This window comes from Pleurodeles waltl, chromosome 2_1, assembly GCF_031143425.1.
Source record: "Pleurodeles waltl isolate 20211129_DDA chromosome 2_1, aPleWal1.hap1.20221129, whole genome shotgun sequence".
Taxonomy (NCBI): domain Eukaryota; kingdom Metazoa; phylum Chordata; class Amphibia; order Caudata; family Salamandridae; genus Pleurodeles; species Pleurodeles waltl.
In genome coordinates, this window is record NC_090438.1 from 315,407,199 (window position 1) to 315,431,025 (window position 23,827).

General features: G+C 45.7%; 1 protein-coding gene across 1 annotated transcript in view; it reads left to right on the forward strand.

Annotated features, from left to right (window-relative positions):
• The window catches only part of LOC138259657 (sodium- and chloride-dependent neutral and basic amino acid transporter B(0+)-like), a 558,437-nt gene that overhangs the window by 399,784 nt on the left and 134,826 nt on the right, over nucleotides 1–23,827 (forward strand). The window contains 1 exon segment of the mRNA XM_069207527.1: nucleotides 13,851–13,969. Within this exon segment, the coding sequence (XP_069063628.1) occupies nucleotides 13,851–13,969 (119 nt within the window).

Consider the following 23,827-nt stretch of genomic DNA (forward strand, 5'->3'; position numbering starts at 1 on the left):
TTCGCTCCTTGCTTGGCACAGACGAGACGCGGGAGGTAGTCCTAGACCGGGTACATCGAGTTGGGCCCGCCGGGGGTCCTGGTGACCGCCCCCCAGACATTTTAGCCTGCCTTCACAATTTTGTCCTTAAAAAAAATATTCTTCAGCGGGCCGCAACCTCCAGAGTGTTCTCTTTCGAGGGCATGAACTCCAGCTATTTCATGACCTATCTGTGCAGACTTTGCAGAGTGTGCGGACTTTGCAGAGGCGGAGAGAGTTCAGATCGAACACGGATCACTTGAGATCGCACAATGTGTCCTATTCCTGGGGCCATCCGTTCTGCTTGGTCTTCCGCTGGGAGGAGCAGCTCCGGCGGATGAAATCTGTTTTGGAGGCTAGCCGTGTCCTGGGTCTGGAGGATATAGGCCGGGAGGCAAGCGAGGGGGCGGTTCTGCCGGCGGGGGCCCTCCTCGTTGGCAGAGAAAAGAGAAGAAAAAGAAGCTGCAGCGCCCGACGGCCTCGGAGCTGAGATCGGAGAGGGAAGCCGCTTTGAACAATGTGGCTGCCGGAACTTCAGCCTAGTGTGGACACCCGGGGGCGCCCGGAATTACTATTGGCCACATTGCTAACACTATGCTGATCGTTGAAGAGGGTCGAGGCAGCGGGGGCAAGGGACCTGGTTACCTGACTTGGTTGGATTTACAGCCCCGTGGAGACTGCACCTCGTGAGGATGGACGACCGAGGACTTCTGTGTTCTATGCACCTGTTGTGCTTATTACTTGTTTGTTTTCAGGTTTCCCTGCACTGCTGGCTCTTTGTGGAGATACCCTCAGGCCTGACTGCTCTAGGTGGTCTAGATGTTAATGTAGGGGGTAGTCCTCTGTCGTGCCCCTGCCTCTTCTGCTTGCTCCCATCAGTATAGGCTATGACCATTAAATGTATAAGTTTAAATGTTAGGGGGCTCAATAACCCTACTAAGAGGCTGGCCATCCTATCAGCTTTAGAGAGATCGGGGAGTCATATATGTGTTTTGCAGGAGATGCACCTTGTCTTTAAAGATACCTAATGTATGCGCTCTAAGTGGTTCCCCAGGCAGTTCTGGTCCTTGTTACCATCAAAGCATGCAGGGGTGGCGATACTTCTATCACGCTCATTTCCGGGGGAAGTGATATCAAAATTGCACGAGGTTCCAGGGAGGCTTTTGGCCATGAGGCTTAGACTGGGTTTTTTTTCCTTCACGATCGATTCTCTTTACGCACCTAATTCCCACCAAGAAACCTTCCTGAGACAGTCTTGACTCCGCTGCTCCAATCCCCTGATGGTGCTGTATTGCTGGGGGGCGATTTTAACTTGGTGATGGACGGGGACCTGGATCGCTCAGGTCACCGGTATGGGCAGGCGGGGTCTTTGTCGGATGCAGGGCGGCAGTGGTTGAGTGAGTGTGGTGGATGTGTGGAGAAGTGCGCACCCCTCGTTGAGGGACTTTTCCTTTTAGTCATCAGCAACCAAAACATACGCTAGGTTGGACCTTTTCCCTGGCATCCCAGGAGCTTCTCCCCAGGCTGAGAGACTCAGCGATTGAACCGCGGGCCCTGTCAGATCATGCCCCCGTTAGAGTTGAGATCCACATGGACATGGAGAGGGTCACTGAATCGGGATGGCGATTTAGGGATTCAATGCTCCTGAACGTTGCAACGGTAGAGGCGATCCGAAGGGCAATAACAGATTACCTTAGCATTAACGATGATGGGGCAATAAGCATTGCAATACTGTGGGAGGCACTGAAGGCTGTCGTGAGGGTCGAGGTGATGTCGCTTTCTTCTAGGGACAATAAGTCAAGGAGTCGACTTGGGGGGACCTAGAGCAGCGAGTGAGGGTTTTAGAGCGCTCACATAAACACACTGGTGCTCCCAGAATTTGGCGAGAGGTCGAGAAGGTGCAAAAGCAGCTGAGGAGGCTGGACTGGGACAGGGCAGAGTATGCGGTAGTCCTCCTCAAACAAAAATACTATGTAGGAAGTAACAAGTGCGGGAAGTTACTGGCACATAGTTTGAGAGCGCAGCGTGCAGCATCAATGATAAAAATGGTGCGCTCCCCTTCTGGAACAGAAGCGCACACGAGTGACCAAATAGCGCAGGCTTTTGCAGAATTCTACTGGAATCTATACAGGGCTGAGGAGCCCGGTACCTTAACTCCAGAATCCTTCTTAGAGGACATAGCAATCACCCCTTTGTCTTTGAGAGAGGCAACCGCGTTAGATCAACCTATAAGGGCAGAGGAAGTTATATCAGCGATCTCCCGGCTGCAGACTGGGAAGTCACCTGGCCCCGATGGTTTCTCTGTGCTTTTTTATAAATCCTTCTGTGTGGAACTTGTTCCCGTTCTGGTGCACCTCTTTAACTCTTTTCGTCAAATGGGCGCTCTTACGCCTAGTATGTTACATGCTACTATCGTGGTTATTCCGAAACCGGGGAAGGATTCCGAGGAATGCGCCTCGTACAGGCCGATCTCCCTCCTGAATATTGACGCACTGGCATTTTGGCACATCGCCTCAACTATTATATGCCGGGGCTTGTCGATTCCGACCAAGCGGGATTTGTACCGCATAGACAGTGTAGCGATAATACCAAGCGATTGCTTCACCTCTTGGATAAAACCGAATGCTCTCATAGGGCGGCGCTCTTCCAGTCTATCGACGCTGAAAAGGCGTTCGATAGGGTTTACTGGCCATACCTGTTCAAGGTGCTTGAATGCTTCGGACTGGGCTCAGGCTTCATGGCATGGATTCTCTGCATTTAGTGAGCTCCTTGGGCGGTGGTCCGAGTTAATGGGACACGTTTGCCATCCAAAGAGGGACCAGGCAGGGGTGTCTGCTTTCGCCCCTCCTGTTCGCGCTTTACTTGGAGCATATGGTGCAGAGGCTCCGGGACAGCCCTCAGATCACGAGAGTGAAGTTTGGGGGAGATGAACATCTCATATCGCTATATGCGGACGACGTTATTCTTACTCTGGCGGAGCCTACGACCTCACTAACGGTGCAAATGAGTGTTTTAGAGGACTTCGGACGGGTCTCTGGGTTTTGAAGGAACATGCTTAAATCGCAGGCTATGGGCAAGTTTATCAGTGCGGAGCATGAACAGGACCTGAAGGCCCGATTCCACTTCACATGGTCCTCCTCGGGGCTCCCATATTTGGGAATCGAGCTGGGCTCCACAGTCGCCTGCACAGCGACATTGAATTATGCGAAACTAACTCGGGACGTGCAGCGCGACTTAGAGACGTGGGGGAAACTTAAACTGTCCTGGCTGGGTAGGGTTGCGGCAGTGAAAATGGCCATCCTACCACGTATACTTTATCTGTTTCAGGCGCTCCCGCTGGAGCCTCCGCCGCGGACTATAGCGACCCTCCAAACGGCGGTTCTAAGTTTCATATGGGAATGGAAGGCGGCACGGTTATTGCGGCAGGTCCTGTATCGTCCCAAGAGGGAGGGAGGGCTGGCGGTCCCCTGTCTCCTTCGATACTTCCAAGCAGCACAGCTGCGTTTCATATTGGAATGAAGCCAACCATCTTCTGAGAAGCATTGGTGCTTCATGGGCCAGGCAGTGGCTGTCTCTCACATATGGAAGGAACCCTGGCTTAGGCGCCGTCACAGGGCGCAGGGATTGATGACCTTCCCGTCCCCAATGACTCCCCTGGGCGCGAACCCCGATTTTGGCCCGGGCTTACAATCTGAAGCACTGCGCCAGTGGTACGAGGGGGGCTGCAAAAGGGTGGGATATTTATTCGATGAGCAGGGGGTTATCCCCTTTGACCGGCCTAGGGATCTATATGGCCTAACCGAGGCTGACAGGATGATGTACTATTAAATAAGACAATGGGCCCTGCTTCCAGCCAATAGGATATGAATAGACAGACCGTTAACACCATTAGAAAAATGGATTTTAATGAAAAAGGGCGATAAACGTGTGGTTTCTGAGCTCTATGTCCTCTTACGGGGTAGGTCCGTTCAACCAAGACTAAGGGTCAATTGAGATGGGAGAAGGAACTAGAGAGGGAGCTATCGGAAGATGAGTGGGAGAGTGTTTTTTATCGGGCGCATCACACAGCTTATAACTCAGCAGGTACAGAGACAGCCTATAAAGTAGCCTCCTCCTGGTACTACACCCCAAACAGGATCCATGCTTGGGATCATGACAAATCTAGTCTTTGCTGGAGGGGCTGTGGGGGAGTGCATGCTAAACCAGTGCTAAAGTGCATGTGCTCTTGCCCTTAAACATGGTAACATTGACTCACTCCCAATTGTCATATTAATTTACTTGTAAGTACCTAGTAAAGTGCACTACATGTGCCCAGGGCCTGTAAATTAAATGCTACTAGTGGGTCTTCAGCACTGATTGTGCCACACATACAAGTAGCCCATTAATCATGTCTCGGGCCTGCCATTGCAGAGCCTGGATGTGCAGTTTAACTGTCACTTCGACTTGGCATCTAAAACTACTTTCCAAGCCTTAAACTCATCTTTTATTACATATACGTCACTTTTAAGGTAGGCCTTAGGTAGCCCATAGGGCAGGGTGCTGTGTAAGCAAAAGGCAGGACATGTACTTTTATGTTTTACATGTCTTGGTAGTGAAAAACGTCCAACTTGTTTTTAACTATTGTGAAGCCTGCTTCGCTCATACGCCAGCATTGGAAACTCGTATACACTTTTAAGTGGTCATTTTTTATCTGAAAGGAGTGGCATTGTGTTATTTTGTATGTTTGGAAGGGTAGTGAGAAATCCTGCTTACTGGTAAAGTTGTGTTTGTCTGCTTTTACTGCTCTCTATGCCGTACAGCCTCTCTCCAGTCCATGTCTGGTCTCTTCTGGGTGACAGCTCCCCTTGTGCATCCAGAAAGGCATAAACAAAGGATACTCAGGTGCATCTGCATTCATCTGCATACTGATGGTTCTTCCTGGGCAGGAACAGTAGAGGAACTCTCACTTAAACTTCAAAGGGAAGTGGCCTGACCCCACACAAAGGACTGATAGTCCCCACAGATCTCCTTGGAAGACAGGACTGGGCTGGAAGGGACATTGGTGCACTTCAAAACCACTGTTTGAATTCTCCCCAACTTCTAAGTCACATTTGGGTATAAGTACTGGGGCTCTGATCCCCTCAAATCAGACACTTATGGATCTACAACTGGACTCTGTCAGAAGGACTATGATGTTGCCCAAAGGACTCAACTGGACCTCTTTTCTGGAAGGACTGCTGTCATACTTGTTGCCTTGCTGCCTGCTGCTCCCTGAGTCTGCTGGAAGTACTCTGCCTTCCCACCGCAAGTGATCTTCAAGGGCTTGTCAGCTTGCCTCCAAGTCTGTTTCCGAGTCTCAGGGACATCAAAGACTTAAACCATCTGCACCTTGAATCTAAAATCTGTGACTCTACCCTGCCTTCGAAGTTGGCCTAATATGCTCTACCTTCTGTAGTGTTCATCACAACTCCTGCAAAGCAACGCAAAGCCTTGCAAACCCTTGCTGCACTGCTGCAGGCTCACCAGATTCAAGGCTGGCTGGTGCAAAGTCTTGCTTCACAGCTGCTAGCCCATCAGAACCGATGCACAGCAATGTCAAGCACTGCAAAGCTTCACCCCACAGCTCCACAGGATTGACTAACAGTGATGCTGAGCTCCCCCAAGCCTCACTGCACAGCATCCTGGGATCAACACAAAGCAACTCCAAGCCCCGCAAAGCCTCACTGCACAGTTTCTCAGAACCAACGCCAGACAACACAAAGCCTAGCAAAGCAACTCCATGCAGACCGCACACTAGGACTTAAGGTACTGTATTCAGCGGGCTCAAGTGGGTTCCTGTAGCCAACCCATGCTCCATTGCATTCGGTCTGAACTTGTGACTTTGTCCCAGCCGAGAGCGACCAGATTACCACAGGTGACGATTTGTGGTTCTATGCGCTCTTTTCACTTAAATCTTTAAAATGGCATATCTCAGGATCAACATATTGGATTTTTCCTGTTTTAGTTCTAACATCATAATCTATTCTTCTAACCTGTGTGGAGTCTTTTTGTGGTGTTTTCACTATGTTACTGAATGAGTTATTGCACACGTTGCCTTCCAAGTTAAGCCTACCTGCTCTGTGCCTAACTACTGGAGGGTGAGCACAGGATAACTTAGGTTGTGTTGTGACTTACCCAGGCTAGGATTGTGGTCCCTACTTTGACATGGTGCTAACCTCTGCCAACTAGAAAGCCAATTTCCAACACTGACGTTTTCCAAGAAAAATACTCAACTTTCCTAAAACTAATTAAACAACAAAATGAAAACACTACACATTGGTCAAGCTTGTACTCTAACAGATGCTTTATGCAAACATTACTGACAAATCCAATAGGATTTCCTTTGATGTGTAAATTTATGCAAACTGCTTTTGTGCATGCAGTTGTCTCCATGTGTTACTAAAATGAAGCCAATTATAGTGGTTTTGCCAATCCTTTTTTTTGGACTGCACGCCTACATGAGAGTTTGTGTCTATAAATATATCTATGTACAAGTACGTGTGACACATGAATCCTGAGTACCTCATTAAAAAACCCTGATACTATGAAAGAACACAAGAAATAATATTGTTTTCTGGACACAATCCATGTATGACTTAATTTTATTGTAATTTAATTGTATTTACATAGGGCTTACTAACCCTGATGAAGTGTCAAAATGCTTTTCAGGGAATAGCACACTACTCATGGATCCCAAAAGGATTAGTGGTGGATTAGTATAGGGGAATATGAGGACAGTATTAGTATTAGTATAGGGTGGAATGATTTAATTTGAGTGGAGGATGTGAGTCCGTTAGTTGGATTGAATAGAATAAAGGAGGTATAGAGGAGGGATGAATCCAGAAGTGTAAATTTGGAGATCATAGGAGCATGATGAGGGTTTGGATGAGTAAAGTAGAGATGGAGGGGGGAAGAGTCTGTAGAAAGAGAGAGGGGAGATCATAGGTTTACAATGGGGTTTGGGATGATTTAAAGGAGAGAAAAATGAGGGAGAATTTAGTAGGGTTGTTTGGGAGATCATAGTAGTAAACTTAGGTTTGGGGTGAGCCAGAAAGTGTAGAGGAGGAAAGAGTCTAGGATGGGTATTTTAGAGATCATAGTAGAAGAATGGGCGTGTAATGAGTCAGAGAGTGGAGATAGAGGGTAGATTGATAGAGTTATAGGGTAATGGTGAGACACAGTAAATCTTTCAAGAGAGCATTTTTTCTTTTCTTCTTGTACAGCCCGACTAAAGCAATAAAGATATAGATACATGATTGCCTAGTAAGGGAATACATGTGTAAGGAATATAATAAATTAAGATTTCAGTTGTATTGTATAAACATAGACATTTAAGGGTTGCAGGATTTAAGTTAATTTATTTGTTTACTTTTATAACAATATTTTATCTTTCCTCAATCTTTCACTAGTAAAAAAATTGTAGATAAATAGTTAGGATAATATTTACCATTTGCAATAGATGAAATAAAAGCAGAGACTTTTAAGCATCCATTAAAACAACTTATATAAAAATTATACAATGACCTATAAACATGATAAGCATAGAATAATATGCACATATATATACTCATACATACATCTACTCATACATATACATATATATATACATTTAACTGTGAGTAAAATATACATTTGTTAAAACAGTGGTAAAGAGTATGTATATATTTTAAGATCCAATAGTTATTATACCTATTTGTACAAAGAAATACACATATCTAGATATGTACATATAATGAAATTATAAATGCTTACATATACAGGGAAATGCTGTTTCAGTATGGGTTTTATTTAGAAAAAAGCTAACTCCTATGTAGTCTTCTGAAGATGAGATAGTTGTCTGTGGATCTTATATTTGGAGGTAATGAATTCCATAATTTGGCCGCTGGAATAAAGAAAGATTGTCTTTTCTCATATTGTGGGGTTTTGAGGGGGGGTGCCAATCTTGAGTGGAGTTTCCCTTTTTAAATGTATTTTATGATTTTATTCCTGATGAAAAGTGATTCTGTTCCATGTTTTCTTTGTGGGTGATACAAAGCAGCTTGACAGTGGATCTTTTGATAACTGGTAGCCAGTGTAGGGCCCTCAAGGCAGGGGAGATGAGGGCCTGTGGCTTTACATGTAGGAGTAGGCTGGCAGCCAAGTTCTGAATGCTTTTTAGTTTTTGTCATAGTAGATAGAGACGATCCATAGTAGAAGCAATTGGCATAATCCAGTTTAGATAGTACAAGGAATATAGTAGCCTGCACCTAATGTGGAAATCAGAGGTGGGGGAAGATATGTCAGATTTTTCATCATGATGAAGCTTGATTTTGCTAATTTGTCCACTTGAGCATTCATTGTTTAGTTGGAGTCCATGGTAATTCCAAGGTTTCTAGCTTCCTTAAATACTTTAGAAGGCAGTCCCAGATCATCAGGTCAGGTGCAGAGTGGGTTATAATTTTTCCATTTGCCACATGTGAGTATTTCTCTTTTGGAAGTATTCAGTTTGAGATGGCTCCATATCATCCACTGATCAATGACTTTCAGGCAATTGAAGATCTGTGAATTTCCAATGTTTTTGGGGAGTATTTGTGTCATCTGCATAGTTATAGCATGAGAGTTTAAATTAATTGATCATTGCCAGTAATGACATGATGTAGATTTTGAAAAGCATGGGTGAGATTATTGGGCCTTCAGGGACCCCTGCTTTTGTGAAGTAGGGTTTGAACGAGTAAAGGGGGAAATGGATGTCATTTGTTCTGTTTTGAAGGTACGATGTGATCCAGTTGAGAACAGTCCCCTCTATGCCGGCTTCATAGAGTCTTTGTATTAGGGTGTCATGGTCAACTGTGTCAAAGGCAGCTGAGAGGTCCAGGAGAAGTAGTGCAGCAACTCCATTGCGGTCTATTTTGTTTTTAAGATCATCCCAGATGGCGATTGGGGCACATTCAGTGCCTCTTCTGGGGTGGAATCCAGTTTAGTAGTCTGAAAGTATGGAGATATCTTATGTGAAATTTGGGCAGAAGCTGGTCTTTTTATCAGTTTGCCAGGGAAAGGTCCATTTGTAATTGGTATGTAGTTGCTGGGGTCATGGGAGTCCAGGTTTGTTTTCTTTAATAATGGGCATATTTATGCCTTTTTAAGGTCTTCAGGAAAGATTCCTGTAGTTAAAGAATGATTGATGAGTCTTCTTACTGGCATGGTAGGAGAGGTAGATAAAAGAATGTTCTTGAAGATGTGTGGTGGACGAGGGTCAGAAGGGCAGCCAGAAGGCCTGCTTGCTATGACCAGATTCATAAAATCACTTTGTGACATTTGTTTGAAGGAGTGCAGAGTCTGGGTTGGCTTACTCTTGGAGGGTTTTTCAGAAACGGTTGGTGCTGGTTGTTTTCTTTTGTTTTAAATTGGAGTCCAATGTGTCTGCCTTGGTTATGTAATGATTTGCCAGTTTGTCTGTGAATTCTTATGTATTGGGATGAATTCCTTCCATGCATTTAGATGTTTTTAATTTGTTGAGAGTTTTATAAAATTCTGTATTTACAGCTATAGCATTTTGAATGCTGTCTGAGTAGTACCATTTTGTTTGCTTTTTTGATTGATGATTTGCATATTTTGTTAAGTTTGTTTAGGTGAAGTTTGTCTTGAATGTTGGTTCTGTTGAGCTAGGTTTGTTGAAGCCTTCTGATTTGTTGCTTTATCATTTTTAGTTCTATGTTTCTCCAAGGTGCTTGTTTTCTTTTGTCCTGTTTTGTTTTTCCGAGTTGTATTAGGATATTGAAAGCTTCCTGTAGACACTCATAACGTTTTTGAACAGAATGTATTGTGTCTAGATTTGTGTTGGTTGTTGGTTTTCTAATTATTCAAAAGTGAGTTTATTCCATGGTCGATAGGTGGATGTATGCAAGGTGATCTTGGGTTTGTTGATTTGTTGTATTTTATGGTGGAAATGGTGGTCTGACCATGTGACTGGTGTGATGCTTTGAACGGTAACTAGTTCTGGGTTTACAAAAATGGCATCTAGTATGTGTCCAGCAATGTGTGTGGGATTGTCTTCACTCCTATGTAGGGTCAATGTGACTAGGCCAGTGATGATAGCTTTTGGATAGGGCAATTGGGTTTGTCAAACCAGATGCTTAGGTCCCCAAGAATCCATAGGTTGGAGAATAGTGTTATAAGGTTTGAAAAACTGTCTATAAATGTGTTTGGGAATGTTGAATTGCCAGGTGGTGGTCTGTAAAGGTGGAGGAAGTTACAGAAGGAAGTTCGTATAGGGCTGCATCCGGTGAGGAGAGCCTCACAACATTCTATGGAGATATTGTCTGTTCTGCTGAGATTTATTGCTTTGTTAGTCAACTGGTTCTGCCTGTACAGTTTTGTGTGAGGGTTTGATAGCATGGAGGAGTGGTTTCATGCAACACTGTGGCCATGTTTTCTCCAAATCATTATTCAGTTATTAAGAATAAGTTTGGTTGTATGTCAGTGAGTAGGTCGTAGGTGTGGTGCTTGTTTTTAGAGAGTGATTGAGCATTTATGATTAGGCAGTTTAGAGATTGTGTTTTGGTGGTGGTGTAATTTTGATTGTAGAAGAGTGATCCATATATTTAGAACTTGTAGCAGGTGTGTGACTAGTGCTGATATTAACTGTTGACTGGTCATAATAGTGTTGTTTTTCTATATTGTGTTCCTCATCCAGCAGGCTTAGAAGGCATTTTGTTGGGTCTCATTTGTCAGTGGTTGCGAATGACATGTAGAGTTGTGTTCTTTTTGCAGAATATCCTTGTTGTGTAATAGAAATGGGGATGCGAAATTGTGAAGAGTAGCATGTTGTTTAATTTGTTTGCATCTGTTGAGAGGGGAAGGAGTATAGCATAGGGGTGTTGGTAGAGCATGTCAGTCATATTCAAATGCTCTAATTTGTGCAACGGTTGGGAGGCAGGTGAATGAATGTTGCTGTGTTAAGGAGTTTGTGGTGGATGTTGGTGAAGCCTGAGAATTTAGTAGTGAAGTTGGTTCAGGATTTGTATTATTTGTGCAGTCATGAGGGTGGGAGTGGGTGTGAAAGGAATTAAGATGAAAGTGTGTGTTGTTTTGATGTGCTGGTGTGTGTGTTTTGTTTTTGTGGAGTAGTGAGAGGAGATATTGATGTAGTGGTATTCTCTGAAGGATTTGCATGTGGGTTACTTCTGGTGAGTGGTATTTGAATAGTACAGGGAGTGGTGATGTGTTCTTGAGAACAGTGTATGTGGTATGTAAGAGGGGATGGATAAGAGTTATGAGTGTTTGTGTTAGATGTGATCACTGGATGAGGTATGTTTGTGCGGTGGAGCAGAGTGTAAGGATTGTGTGGTTGTGTATGATTGGTAAAAATAGGAGGAGGGTATTGGTGGTTGTGTGTGATGGAAGGCTGAGTATAGGTTTCTTCATGATAAAAAGTGGTCTATTAGTGGGAAGTAGAGGATAGAGTCTGGGTTTTGTATGAATAGGGAGTGTGTGTCTACACTCATTAACGTTATGTATAACGTGGCTTTGTGTTGTGTTGATGATGTGTGAATGTTTTAGTGGTATAGGATAGAGTTGTGTTTTGCGTGAAAATGAAGGTGCCATAGTGTTGTAATTATGGTTAAATTGTGTATAGGTGTGGTTTGCAGTGTTTTCTCGTGGTTGTTGAGACATCTGTATGAGGTCTGTGTGTGGTGTATAAGTAGAATGTGTTTGCTGATATTGTGCTTTTATATTTGTAGATGTGGAGGGCTTACGGTGGTAGTTGGTGAGTGAAAAATTGGGCAGCATCTCTGGCCTTATACCCAATTAGTCCTGAACAGGCTCAAACAGGCAGCTGTCCTTGTCCCCTCTGTCCTAAGCATCGACGCCCAGGCTGAGACACCCTAACCAATCAGATTCCTAACCTAAACCCTACAGCCAATGGGAGACCTAGCCCTATTAGCTAATTATAGCCCTAACACCCAATCAGAACCAAAGCCCTAAGTCCAATAGGAGCCCAAGCCTTACTAACCAATCAGAACCCTAGGCCTGATGGGCAATCAGAACTGTTACCCTAAACCCTTAGAACAATGGAAACCTTAGCCCTAGTAGCCAATCAAAACCCTAGCCCTGATGGCAAATCAGATCTGTAATCCTAAACCCTTAGTCCAGTGGAAACCCTAGCCCTAGTAGCCAATCACACCCCTAGCTCGAGCAGCCAATCAGAACTATAACCCTAAACCCTGAATCCAATTTAGCCCTAGCAACTTATAACAGCAACAGATACAACAACCAATAGAAACATATATAAAGGGCAAGTGACCTTAAGCTCAGACGCTGGGCCAGGGGCAGGGAGGTGTTCCTCTATTCAGAATCTCCTTGTATACAGACATGCACAATTCACAATTTCTAGCTGCCAAATACTACTTTTCAGGTAAGAGACACTTTTAAAAACACTGAAATACTGCTTTTCATACACTTAAACTAATTACTTTTTCAAGGCAAAAATGAGTGCTGCATACACTTTCCAAGCACAGTTTAAACCACAGAGCAGATTAAGCAGTCTCCTAAACACACTCTGGTTAGCCACTGAGGTATATTTAGCCTTTTTAAAAACCTTGCAAGTGGGGGTGGTAATGCTTAACGCAGTCTTTGTGAAAAACTAGGTGGAAATTAACCCAGTCATGGGTAGTACAAAAACAACAGTTTAATCGTGCCAAGTTTGCAGATAGGCAAGAGTTACATTCAGACAGTCACAGGCAGAATAGAAACAGCTGTTTAAAGGTACCAGTTTTGCAGAAAACCAAGATGTAAATTCATATTAACACAGGCAGAGCAAAATAACAGTTTAAAATACCAAGTTTGCAGAAAAACAGAGAGACAAATGTAAACTGACACAGGTAAGGAAAAAGCACTTTTTATAAAAATGACAAGAAAACACTGAAAGTCTGTGTTTTTAACTCTTCCTTTGACTGTTGCTCACTGGCAGAGAAGCTGGGGTTACAAAATTGAGGTGGCTGTCTTGAGGTTCCCTCCACAAACTTAAAGGGCCAGTGCAGGTATGAGAGGGCAGCTCACGTTGCCTGTGAGTTAGAGAGCCAATCACCAAGCCCAAGCTCCTGGGCCAGGGGCAGGGAGGTGTTCTTGTATTCAGAATCCCCTTGGACACAAGCAGGCACATTCCACAATTTCTAGGTATCAGATTCTACTTTTCAGTTAAGTGTCATGATGCAGAATATGACAGAGAAGTAAAATAGAAGAATAGTTCCTTGTGCACCTCAATGCAAGGACTTCATAAGAGGGGGACTGTTAAATGAACTGCATTAGCTGACCGGACAATATTTCTCTGGGGGTAGCTGTAGCCCAAACTATATATATATAAGATCTCTGTGACAAAATAATGCAACCCTGAATAGGCTGCAGGAACTGTTTTAGAACTGGCATTTTATCTTTTCGTAAGATATGGGGACATTAACTTGGCTTATGGAAATATTTAGGAATACGCTTCTTGTAGGGTGTTTAAACTGAAGAACAATTGGCAAAACTGGCATCAAGGGGAAACTGGCCCCTATTTGAGAAACACCAAATCCAATATTTCTATGCAATGCTAAAACCCTTCTCCTGTAGTGCAATGTCAGCAATCATCTCAAAGCACTCGAAATCTGTATTAAACCCAACTCTGTAGAATCCAATGACTATGATAAATGATTTGTGGATATATATTTTGTTCTGAAAAGGCTAAGCAAATGTGATTTGTACGTACCTATGTTCCAGAGGTATTTCGCCAACTAATTCCTGGAAAAGACTCTGTTTTATTGAGAGCATGAAATATTTGAAATGTGTTCTATTTTCAGAAATTCTTTTAACCTCTATACAAGATGCCATTCCGGAAGTGATGAGAAGATTCAGAATCTATATAACTTCAGGGTGTTGTATGATATTATTTCTTCTTGGTATTCCTTGTGTTACACAGGTAGAGTTCAAAAAGTTAAATCTTTGCTATATGTACAATATGTTTAATAAAGATATGCTTCTCCTGCAGGGTCTCTTTCTCTTGCTACCTCTATCTCACTTACATTTTCTCTCTCTTTTCCCTGTCACCATCTTTTGGTTTGTGTTGCAATCCCTCTTCCTACAGATTTCCCTTGTGCTCTTTCAATTTATTTCAATACATTTACAAATATTACCAAAGATTTTCAGGCTCATTGGTTTTGCTCCATAGTATAGTTTGATACATGATGTGATATAATTGACAGACTGTTAAGTAGTCTACTGCTTTTCATAACATCCTTTGGCTTTCTCTAGGGATGATTGATTTCTTTCCTTTTATTCTTCAACTTTGCTTAGTGATATTGTTTGTACATTTCACTGTAGAATTTTCTCATAGTTCGAGAAATGCACATTGCTTGGTACAATATTCAGATACTTTTAATAGGATATCAGAATTCTTATGCTTTCTAGGTAACTGAATTTCTCATCTGTGTTTGTGTCTCAATTTCATGATTTCTATCTTGTGACTGCTTACTATGTGATAGTCTGTTTACATTTCTCCATTGAGTAAATACTTTTTAGGTTTTATTTTCTGTTTATTAGTTTGTTACTTTTCAATTTCATCTGTGAGTGGGTCCTATGTATTTTATATTTTTGTTAAATCTCTCTCTCTCTCTCACTGCTTTTCTTTCTCTTCTCTTATTGTATACTGTGCTATATTTTGCAGGTCTGAGGACAACATGATAAGTTTTTGCGCATGTACAAAATAAGTTTTAAGACACACCTTCAGAAATGTGTTCTGTTCGATGACCAAATACTAGAGTTTTCAGGATGAAAGTTGTGGGTGGACTTGTGCTTACTAACAGTCTGTCCAACAAATACATATTCATATTGCAGTGTTTGAAACATGAAACTCTCATAGCAACAATTAATTTTTACAGACACACATCCGAGTAAGTGTTCAGAGAGGGTGGGTAGTGTCTATCCTTATTAACGGCAAGATGAGCGCACAGCAATCTCCTTTTTGAGTATTAGTATTTCAGGTGTTTAGGTAGGATCATTGACTTTCTGATACTAAACAGAGTATTCCTATTTATTGATAAGGGCTGGCTATTACCATTTCTCTTTCAGCCTGGATCTCCTCTATTCACTCCTCTTTCTCTTTACCATGTCAAGCATCTATCAGTCTGTATATCTGACTAGCTGTCTCGGCCCCTTACTATGAAAGATTGGTACATGTGGGCAGCCGGTGGGGAAGTGAGTGCCCTGAGGCTTCGTTCATGGCCCACAACTTGCTGTTTGATTAGTGCCCCAGGTGGGCACTGTGGTACTCACCTAGTAATGAAACAGGCCTCAGTGGAGGGAATGCCTAGGTACACAGTAGGCTCAGGGAGGGTGTGTGTGCAGCCCCCCCTTTAAGTTAAATTCGGCACAAGGAATGGGATCCCTGTGGCCTGTTAAGGGGTTGGGTGGCATACAGGTCCCCTCACCTTTTTATTGCAATTCAGCTCTGGGGTATTGGGTCTGTAGGGCCAATTACAGCTGAACAACGAGGGCTGTCTGGCCCTCTCCCCTAGTTTGACCTCAGGGTCTGGGGTCACTTGGGCCTGTTAAGGCTCGGAGAGGAGGGCTGCATGGCCCTCTCCTGTTAACATATATGTCTTGGCTGTGGGAAAGAGGGTTTATGGGCCCCTATTGGGTCAGAGAGAGAGGGTATTGGCACCCTCCCATTAATTAAAGAGGCCATGGTTAATGGGGTCCCTGGTGCTCAATGTGGGGGACCAACATATTATATCACTCATTACATCTTCTATTAAATCATTGATGATATCACTGCAACATCTGAAATAACATAATTGATGAGAAGACTGTGCATGGTAGAAGTGTGATTTTCCGTTACCTTAGTAGACGAGTTATAGTTACTTTCCAGTCCTTTTTTGATCTTTAAATGTTTCTTGCTACTGAATTTCTCACCTAACTATAACAACCCCTTGTGTTTCTAACTGGATAGATAGATAGATAGATAGATAGATAGATAGATAGATAGATAGATAGATAGATAGATAGATAGATAGATAGATAGATAGATAGATAGATAGATAGATAAAACAAAGGTTACAGGGATGTCAAGTTAAGTATCACATTTTCAATGTATAAAATCATAGAAATTCACCTGTTATGGTCAGAATTATCTCAAGTAACTATAACTCCTGCTCTAAAGTAACTGTAACTTGCATCCTCACCATGCACAGTTTTTTCATCAAAAGGTTCACTGCAAAAATTACTTTGATATTATCAGTGATGCTATCAAAGATGTCATGAGTGCCATAATTTATGGGGTAATTAGCAGTGCATGGCAAGGGCATGAGGGACCAAGCCCCTACAACCACCCAAGGCCATCATTGGCTCCTGGACGGGGGCTGCATGACCCCCTCCAATGTATATTGCTCTGGGGAGGTGGTGATCCCTAGGGCGGGAGGTCCGAAATGGACCCCAACTTCTTTGTTTTATTTTAGCCCTGGGGAGTTGGTGGTCCCCAGGGCTGCGGGGATGCCATGCAGCCCCCACACAAAACTAAGGGCCTAATTACGACCCTTGCGGCTGGCGGTAAGCTGGTGGTAACACAGCCAACAGGCTGACCATGTTCCGTCAGCTATTATGACCGTGGCGCAATAGGCACGGCCATACTGCCTGCCCCTCCAATATCCTGCCATGCTTCTGCCTGTCGGTCATAATCCCCAGGGGAGCGGTGCCCTGGGGATTATGAGTCCCCAACTGCCAGCCTGTCCATGGCAGTAAACACTGTCGTGGAAAGGCTGGCGGTAAGGGGGGCTTGGGTTGCCCCTGGGGGCCCCATTGTGCATTTCACTGCCTGAATTTTGGGCAGCGAAATGCGTGACAGGTGCTACTGCACCCGCTGCACATCAACATTGCCGCCGGCTCTATTACGAGCCAGCTGCAATGTTGATGTGAATTTTCCGTTGGGCCAGCAGACGGAAACAGTGTTATCATCCACTGGCCGAGCAGAAAAGTCATTATAGGGAGCCAGAAATACCACCAGCACTGGAAGTATACAGGATCCCGCAGCTTTGGCGGTTTTTGATCAAGACCACCGAAGTTGTAAAGAGGGCCTAAATCTTTGCCCTGTGGAGGTTGTGGTCCCTTGGGATGCTTTCTGGTTGAAGTACTAACAGCCAATCAGATATCAGCACAGGGGCAGTTGGATCCACAGAGGATCCACATCCCTATATATCTATATTTTTAAAACTCTACTTTCTCCAGTACCACTGAAGGAATGTACACCAAAGTACAAAAATCACACTTTCTGGAATAAGAGCTAGCTTTCCGCTGAATTTGGTGTAATTCTGTTCAGCAGTTTGGGCCGTAATCGTTAAATAATTTTAATAATCCCATTGACATGGAATAGGGAAAAAGTTCTGGGGCTCTCTCTTTTTCCTGGCCCCCACTTGATTGATCACCACGAAACTTTCAGAACAACAGCTGAACTGACCAAAGTATACGTTTTGAAATGTTTGTGAAGATTTGTGAAGTGATGCCAAAGTTATTTGCAAAACAAAAACAAATTCTGTCTATAGAAACAATGGTCCTAACTATAACTACCTACAGGCAACTGACAGTATATGTATATAGATGCACATATATATGCGTATCTATCTATATCTATATATATATATAGATATAGATAGATACGCATATATATGTGTATCTATCTATCTATCTATATATATATATATATATATATATATATATATATATATATATATATATATATATAGAGAGAGAGAGAGAGATATTTAGATATAGATATAGATATAGATATAATCCTGGATGTTGCCCAAGTCAAGAGCAACTCCTTTATTTGGAGCACTCAACAATCTAGCATTGTTGTCTCAAACAAATGGTAAGAGAAAAATGAAAAACCATCATAGAGGGAGAAAACAGAAACTCAGAAGAGTGAGAAAAAGAGACCATGAGTGTCTGGTGGAGGCCTGGAGTGGATTCAATAATACTTAGCCTCGGTTTTGGACATGCTGGCATTTAAAAGCGGCCAGCCATGTTTTTTTATCAAACCATTGGGCACTAGCACTCATTCTTTTACAAATTAAGCACTGCATATTCCAGACATGTATAGCTTTGTCCAAAAATTAGGACTGGGGAGGAGTGAGTTACAAACCAAGCACAAACTTTAAATTTGACTGACTGTGACTAAGCCCTACTTGCTTTTCAGCAGGGTTGCAGCACATGTAATTACATTAAATTGTCTTCATAGCCCAGTCACCCTCTGACCCCGAAGGGAAGCAGGTGCAGCTCTCAAGACAAAGACAATGCAGTCTGCAGCCCCAAACTCAGGCTGAGGCTTCTGATTTGAAACACAACAGAAAAATAGATGCTGTAAATTTGTCATGGTTAGGAATATCCCCCTATCATTTCTCAAAGGAACTTGATTTCAGCGTAGCGTAAACAGGGTTCAGAAGTAAACTATACCGCTAAAACTAAGTGAGTTACAAATGTTTTTCAGTCTAAATATTGGGTCATGGTTATAAAAAGTTTGAAAAGCACATCCTCATGGCAACTTATACGGAAAAGTTTAAAGGTTTATTACACTTTAAAATTAGTTAATAAAAAAATAGTAAAAATAGTTTGATGTGAAAACATTATAAATTAATTTCAAATAATTACTTTATAATTAGAAGAAAATAAAAAATGACTGCAGGAATAATTTAGGCCCTAATTACAACCCTGGTGGTCGATGTTAAAGCAGCAGTAACACTGCCAACATGCCGGGGTTAAAAAAAAATGGGATCACAACCACGGCGGAAACCGCCAACATAGACAGCCACTTTAACACTCCTACCGCCACGGCAGTAGCAACAAACACCGCAGCGGTCACCGCCAACAGACAGGCAGAGGACAATATACTTCACACCACATCACAACCCACCTATCTGCCAGCTTTTCTGGGGCGGTACAAACGCCATCAAAAGCACGGCAGAAACAAGAATTGGAAGGGAAACGATTCACCTCTCGACACTCAACGAAGAGCCAGGACGCCATGAAGCCCGAGCTACAGGTCCTGCCGATGCTGGTCTACCTCCTCATCTACCAGTAATACCAAAGGCGGCGGCGACAACCACAATGAGTGCTGCACCTAGCAAATAGGGGGGGAGAAAAAGAGAGTGACACACACATGCAACACCCCCACTCCCACCCACAACATCATAAACACAAATGCATGCAGCAACATTACATTTACACCCTGTAACCCCCTGGAAGTATGCAAGGACAAAAGGAATTGAGTTAAATCAGTGATATATTAGAAATAGGCATATATACGTAACATTTTGAGAAACAGTATTTACAAAAACTATACAATATGAACATAAGGCCGTACATTGTCCATGAAAAAATCTGTGGGCCACTGGGCCAAAAAGTCATGGGCCAAGCCCACACTTGACTCCTGCCTCAATACTGAGAGAACACTGCAGGGGCATCAGGTCGAAACACACAGGCATCTCAGGGAAACGGGAAGGGGGGTCACCTCAGCCAGAAGATGGAAGAACGCCACTGGTCCTCAAGGGGGCTCCATGGCCACAGCAATGTCGTGGGAAGTGCAAGGCCACAGTCCCTCAAGTGGGTGGTTTGCCCACTGCTTGGTCCTAGGGAGTTCAAAGCCACAGTCTCACAAGTGGGTGGTTTGCCCACTGCTTGGTCCTAGGGAGTACAAAGCCACAGTCTCTCTAGTGGATGCCTTTCTCCACTGGTTCTGGAGGGGGCCTTGTGCCCAGTGTGCTTCATCCTGCCAAGGATTGGGTGAGTGGATGCATATCTCCACTGGTTCTGGAGGGGGCCTTGTGCCCAGCGATGCAACAATGGGGTGAGGCAGTTCAAAGTCCCTCAACTGGGTGTCTGAGGCACAAGTATTGCAGGGACCAGGTTGCATTATGGTCCATGGAGGCAGGGCTGGATGCCAAAAAGGTGGTAGTGCTGGTGCTGGTGGGAGTGTTGCCAGTGGTGGAGGGAGGCTCCAGCCCTTCTCTTGCAGCCTCAGATGGCTACCCACTGGGGCTTCTGCTGCTGGTAGTGGTCCTACTGTCAGCGGTGCAGGTGGCAGTGCTTGCCGCGGGGCCTATGGCGGTGCAGGCAGCGGTGTATAGGGCTGTGCTGGCCGTAGTGCAGGTGCCGGTGCTGCCAATGGTGGAGGGTGGCTCCAGCCCTTCTCCTGCAGCCTCGGACAGCTGCCCACTGGCGCTGCTGCTGCTGACAGTCGTGGGGCTAGTGGCGGTGCAGGTGGCGGTGCAGGTGGCGGTGCAGGTGGCGGTGCTTGCGGCGGGGCTTGCGGCGGGGCTGCTGGCGGTGCTGGCCACAGTGCAGGTGGCAGGGCTGGCGGTTGTGCTGGTAGCCACCAGGTACTCACCTGCGGCCTCAGATGGCTGATGTGCCTTGCCTGGTGTCCTCTGCCCCTTCCTCACCTTGGCAGATGGTGGTGTGACCTTGGCTCTAGCAGCTGGGGTTTTGGAGGAGGCTTTGCTGGTTGTTTCGTGCTCCTTGCCCTTTCTGCATGCTGGCCCCTTCTTTACCTTGGCAGGTGGTGGAATGCTGTTGTCCTTTGCAGGGGTTGGTGACACACTGGCTGGGCTGACGGGTGCCCCCTTTGAGGCTCTGTGAGTTGCAGGTACCACAGTGGACGGCGACTTGGTGGCTGAGGTGCTGGCCTGGGTTCTGGACACCCTGGCCCGAGGGGAAGGACGGGGGGAGGGGGAGGGAACAGGTCAGTGTTTGCCAGGAAAAGCTTCTTAGACACACTGGGATGGGAACAGGGAGAGGGTTTGGGCGTGGAGGGAGTGGTTGTAGGAGGTGTCTGTCTGCTGAGTTTAGGTACGGGTGCATGGGCTGGATGCTGTTGTAAGGTGGATGGCTGTTGGGGGGTTGGGTGCTTGCGTTTGTGTACTGTGGGAGTAAGGGTCACAGACACACTGGGAGAGGACAATGAGGATGTGTGCATGTTTGCGGGGGTGGTGACTGCTCGTGAGGGGTGTGTTGTGATGGGTGTGCTGGTGATGGAGGTAGTGGATGAGGATGTAGTACATAGAGGTGTGAGTGAAGACACTGCTGGGAGGGAGGTGGACGAAGAGGAGGAGGGGGACACATTGGAGGCAGTAGATATTGGTGTGTCTGCATGGGGATGGTGCTTGTGTAAGTGCCTGTGAGATGAAGTGTGGTGCTTGTGTTTACCTGAGCCACTTCTGGGATTTGATTTCGGTGAATGCTGGTCTGAAGGTGTGCTTGGGATAGGCTGGGGTTGAGGGGATTGGGACTGGTTAGAGGAAGTTGGAGGGGGGAGGCTAGAGACAGGGACAAGGCCTGCCATCAGTGCGGAGGCCAGAGCCTGAAATGCTCTCTGTTGGGCCGCCATACCAGAGTCAATGCCCTCCAGTTATGCATTTGTTTGTTGCAAGTGCCTTTCGACACCCTGGATGGCATTCATAATGGTTGACTGCCCAACAGTCAGGGATCTCAGGAGGTCAATAGCCTCCTCACTGAGGGCAGCAGGGCTGACTGGGGCAGGGCCTGAGGTGCCTGAGGCGAAGGAGATGCCCACCCTTCTGGGTGAGCGGACACGGGAAACATGCTGATGGGCTGCTGGGAGGGTGGTGCTGGTAGCGGGGGCGGCGGCTGTAACTGTTGTTGGTGTGGTTACAGAGGTGTCCGCCACCGCCAGGGACCTTCCATCGGAGGAGGAGTCGCTGTCTGTGGTCTCCCCTCCTGCCCCTGTCGTGGTGCTCCCTTCGCCCTCCATCCCACTGGTGCCCTCACTATCGGTGGAGTCGGCCTCCAGGCTCATGTGGGATGCAGCTCTGTCGGTTGCCGGTGCCTCTGTTCCTCCGCCAGATGATGCCAATGCACACAAGGACAGGGTGACAAAACACAAAGGGGGGGAGAGACAGAGGATACCCTTGGTCAATGCCAGCAACACCACTACAGTTGGCGTACACAACACACAGGGAGCTTCCCTATGCACTAGGCCATGCACTACCAGTTAAATAACTAGTCATCAGCCCATGGGGTACATTGTCTACACCATTAGATGCACAACTGAAAGCAATAGGACTCTCCCCAGTAGTAGATGCTCACTAACACAATTGAGGTAGGAGTGCTTCAGAGCCTGACCAACAAGGGACCTACCCTGCCATCTGCACCTTGGCCTAGGGGCACCCATAGCCCACATCCCCCACCCACGTTATTCTTAACGTGCACAAAGTCTGGATTCTGAATCTGTACTCATCCCCTTGTGGCTGCTGTGATGACCTCAAGCGCCCATCCAACTCCGGATCGGCCACCTCCAGGATGCAGAACATCTGTGGGGTTATGGTGCGATGGGCACACCTTCCTCGTTGGGAGGCCAGCCCCAGCTGGGCCTACGCCGTCTTCTTTGCCCAGCGGCGCAGGTCCTCCCACCTTTGGCGACAGTTTCTGCTCCGCCTGTCAAAAGCCCCCAGAGTCTGCACCTTCTTGGCCGATGGCACTCCAAATACCCTTCTTCTGATGGACGCCTACCTGCAGGGAAAAGACACCTAGTAAAAGGGAATTAGTCAACCGTCCAGACCGTCAGACTCATGGCCGACCAGGTCCCTCCCATCACCTGATTCACATACATTGACCACCTTACATGCTGCACTCTGGCTAGGACGCCTCTGCCCCCCCAACATGTGGCTTGCACACACAGCACTCCTTACATTCATGGCCCACACATCATGCTCACAGTGCACCCACTTGTTTGTCTGGAGGAACGTAGAGTAACGTGTACTGGGGTAGGACCCCATCCACCAGTTTCTCCAACTCCTCCGCAGTGAAGGCATGGGCCTTTTCTCCAGACACATGAGCCATTGATGCTTCCAGACACAGGTCAGAGTAGCACTTGCATTGTAGGTCCTCTACTGTTGAAGGTCAGGTAGCAAGTGAGTGAATAGATAGAAAATGGCGGTCACATCAGCGTTGGTGCGTACCATTACCGCCGGCAAACTTCGCCATTGGCTCCTGGAACCCATAGGGCCCAATGAAAACCAATGCGAAGTTGCGCGGCAGTCATCGTCCGTCTACCGCAACAGCAAACAACGCCAGGGGAAATACCTCATTTCCACTTGTCCTCCATCACAAGTCAGGCAGCCGCCATTTCAGGGGGGCACAGGCCATAGCACCTAACTGCGTCACAGCAGACATTGGCACAGAAACTGATAGTCGGATTCCCATACTGGTTCTGTAAAGGAAGAACATCATCACCAGTGCAATAGATGTGCTAATGTGACCCTCTGCTCACCGTTTTCTTCCAAAGGCTTCAACCGCTGAGGCTGAATATGAGATGGCGGCATCCTCCGGTGTACAGACCCCTGATGGACCTTGCGACAATGGAGGACAGGCACATTGTCAGCACCTATAGACTTGATTGTGCCACAATCCAACGATGTGACCAATTGGAGCCAGACCTGATGTCAGCTATCCACCAGCCCACAGGTATCCCCCCCTCTAGTGCAGGTCCTGTCAGTGCTCCATTTCCTGGCGAGTGGTTCCATCCAAACAACAGTAGCCATGGCATCAGGGATGTCTCAGCCAATGTTCTCTAACGTGTTGACAAGAGTGTTGTCTGTCCTGCTGAAACACATGTGCAGCTACATCGTATTCCCCCAGGTGGAGGAATTGGCCACAGTGAAAGCTGACTTTTATGCCCTGGGACATATGGCCAACATCAATGGTGCTATTGATGGTACACATGTGGCATTTGTCCCCGCCCCCCCCCCCCCGGAGAAATGAACAAGTGTTCAGG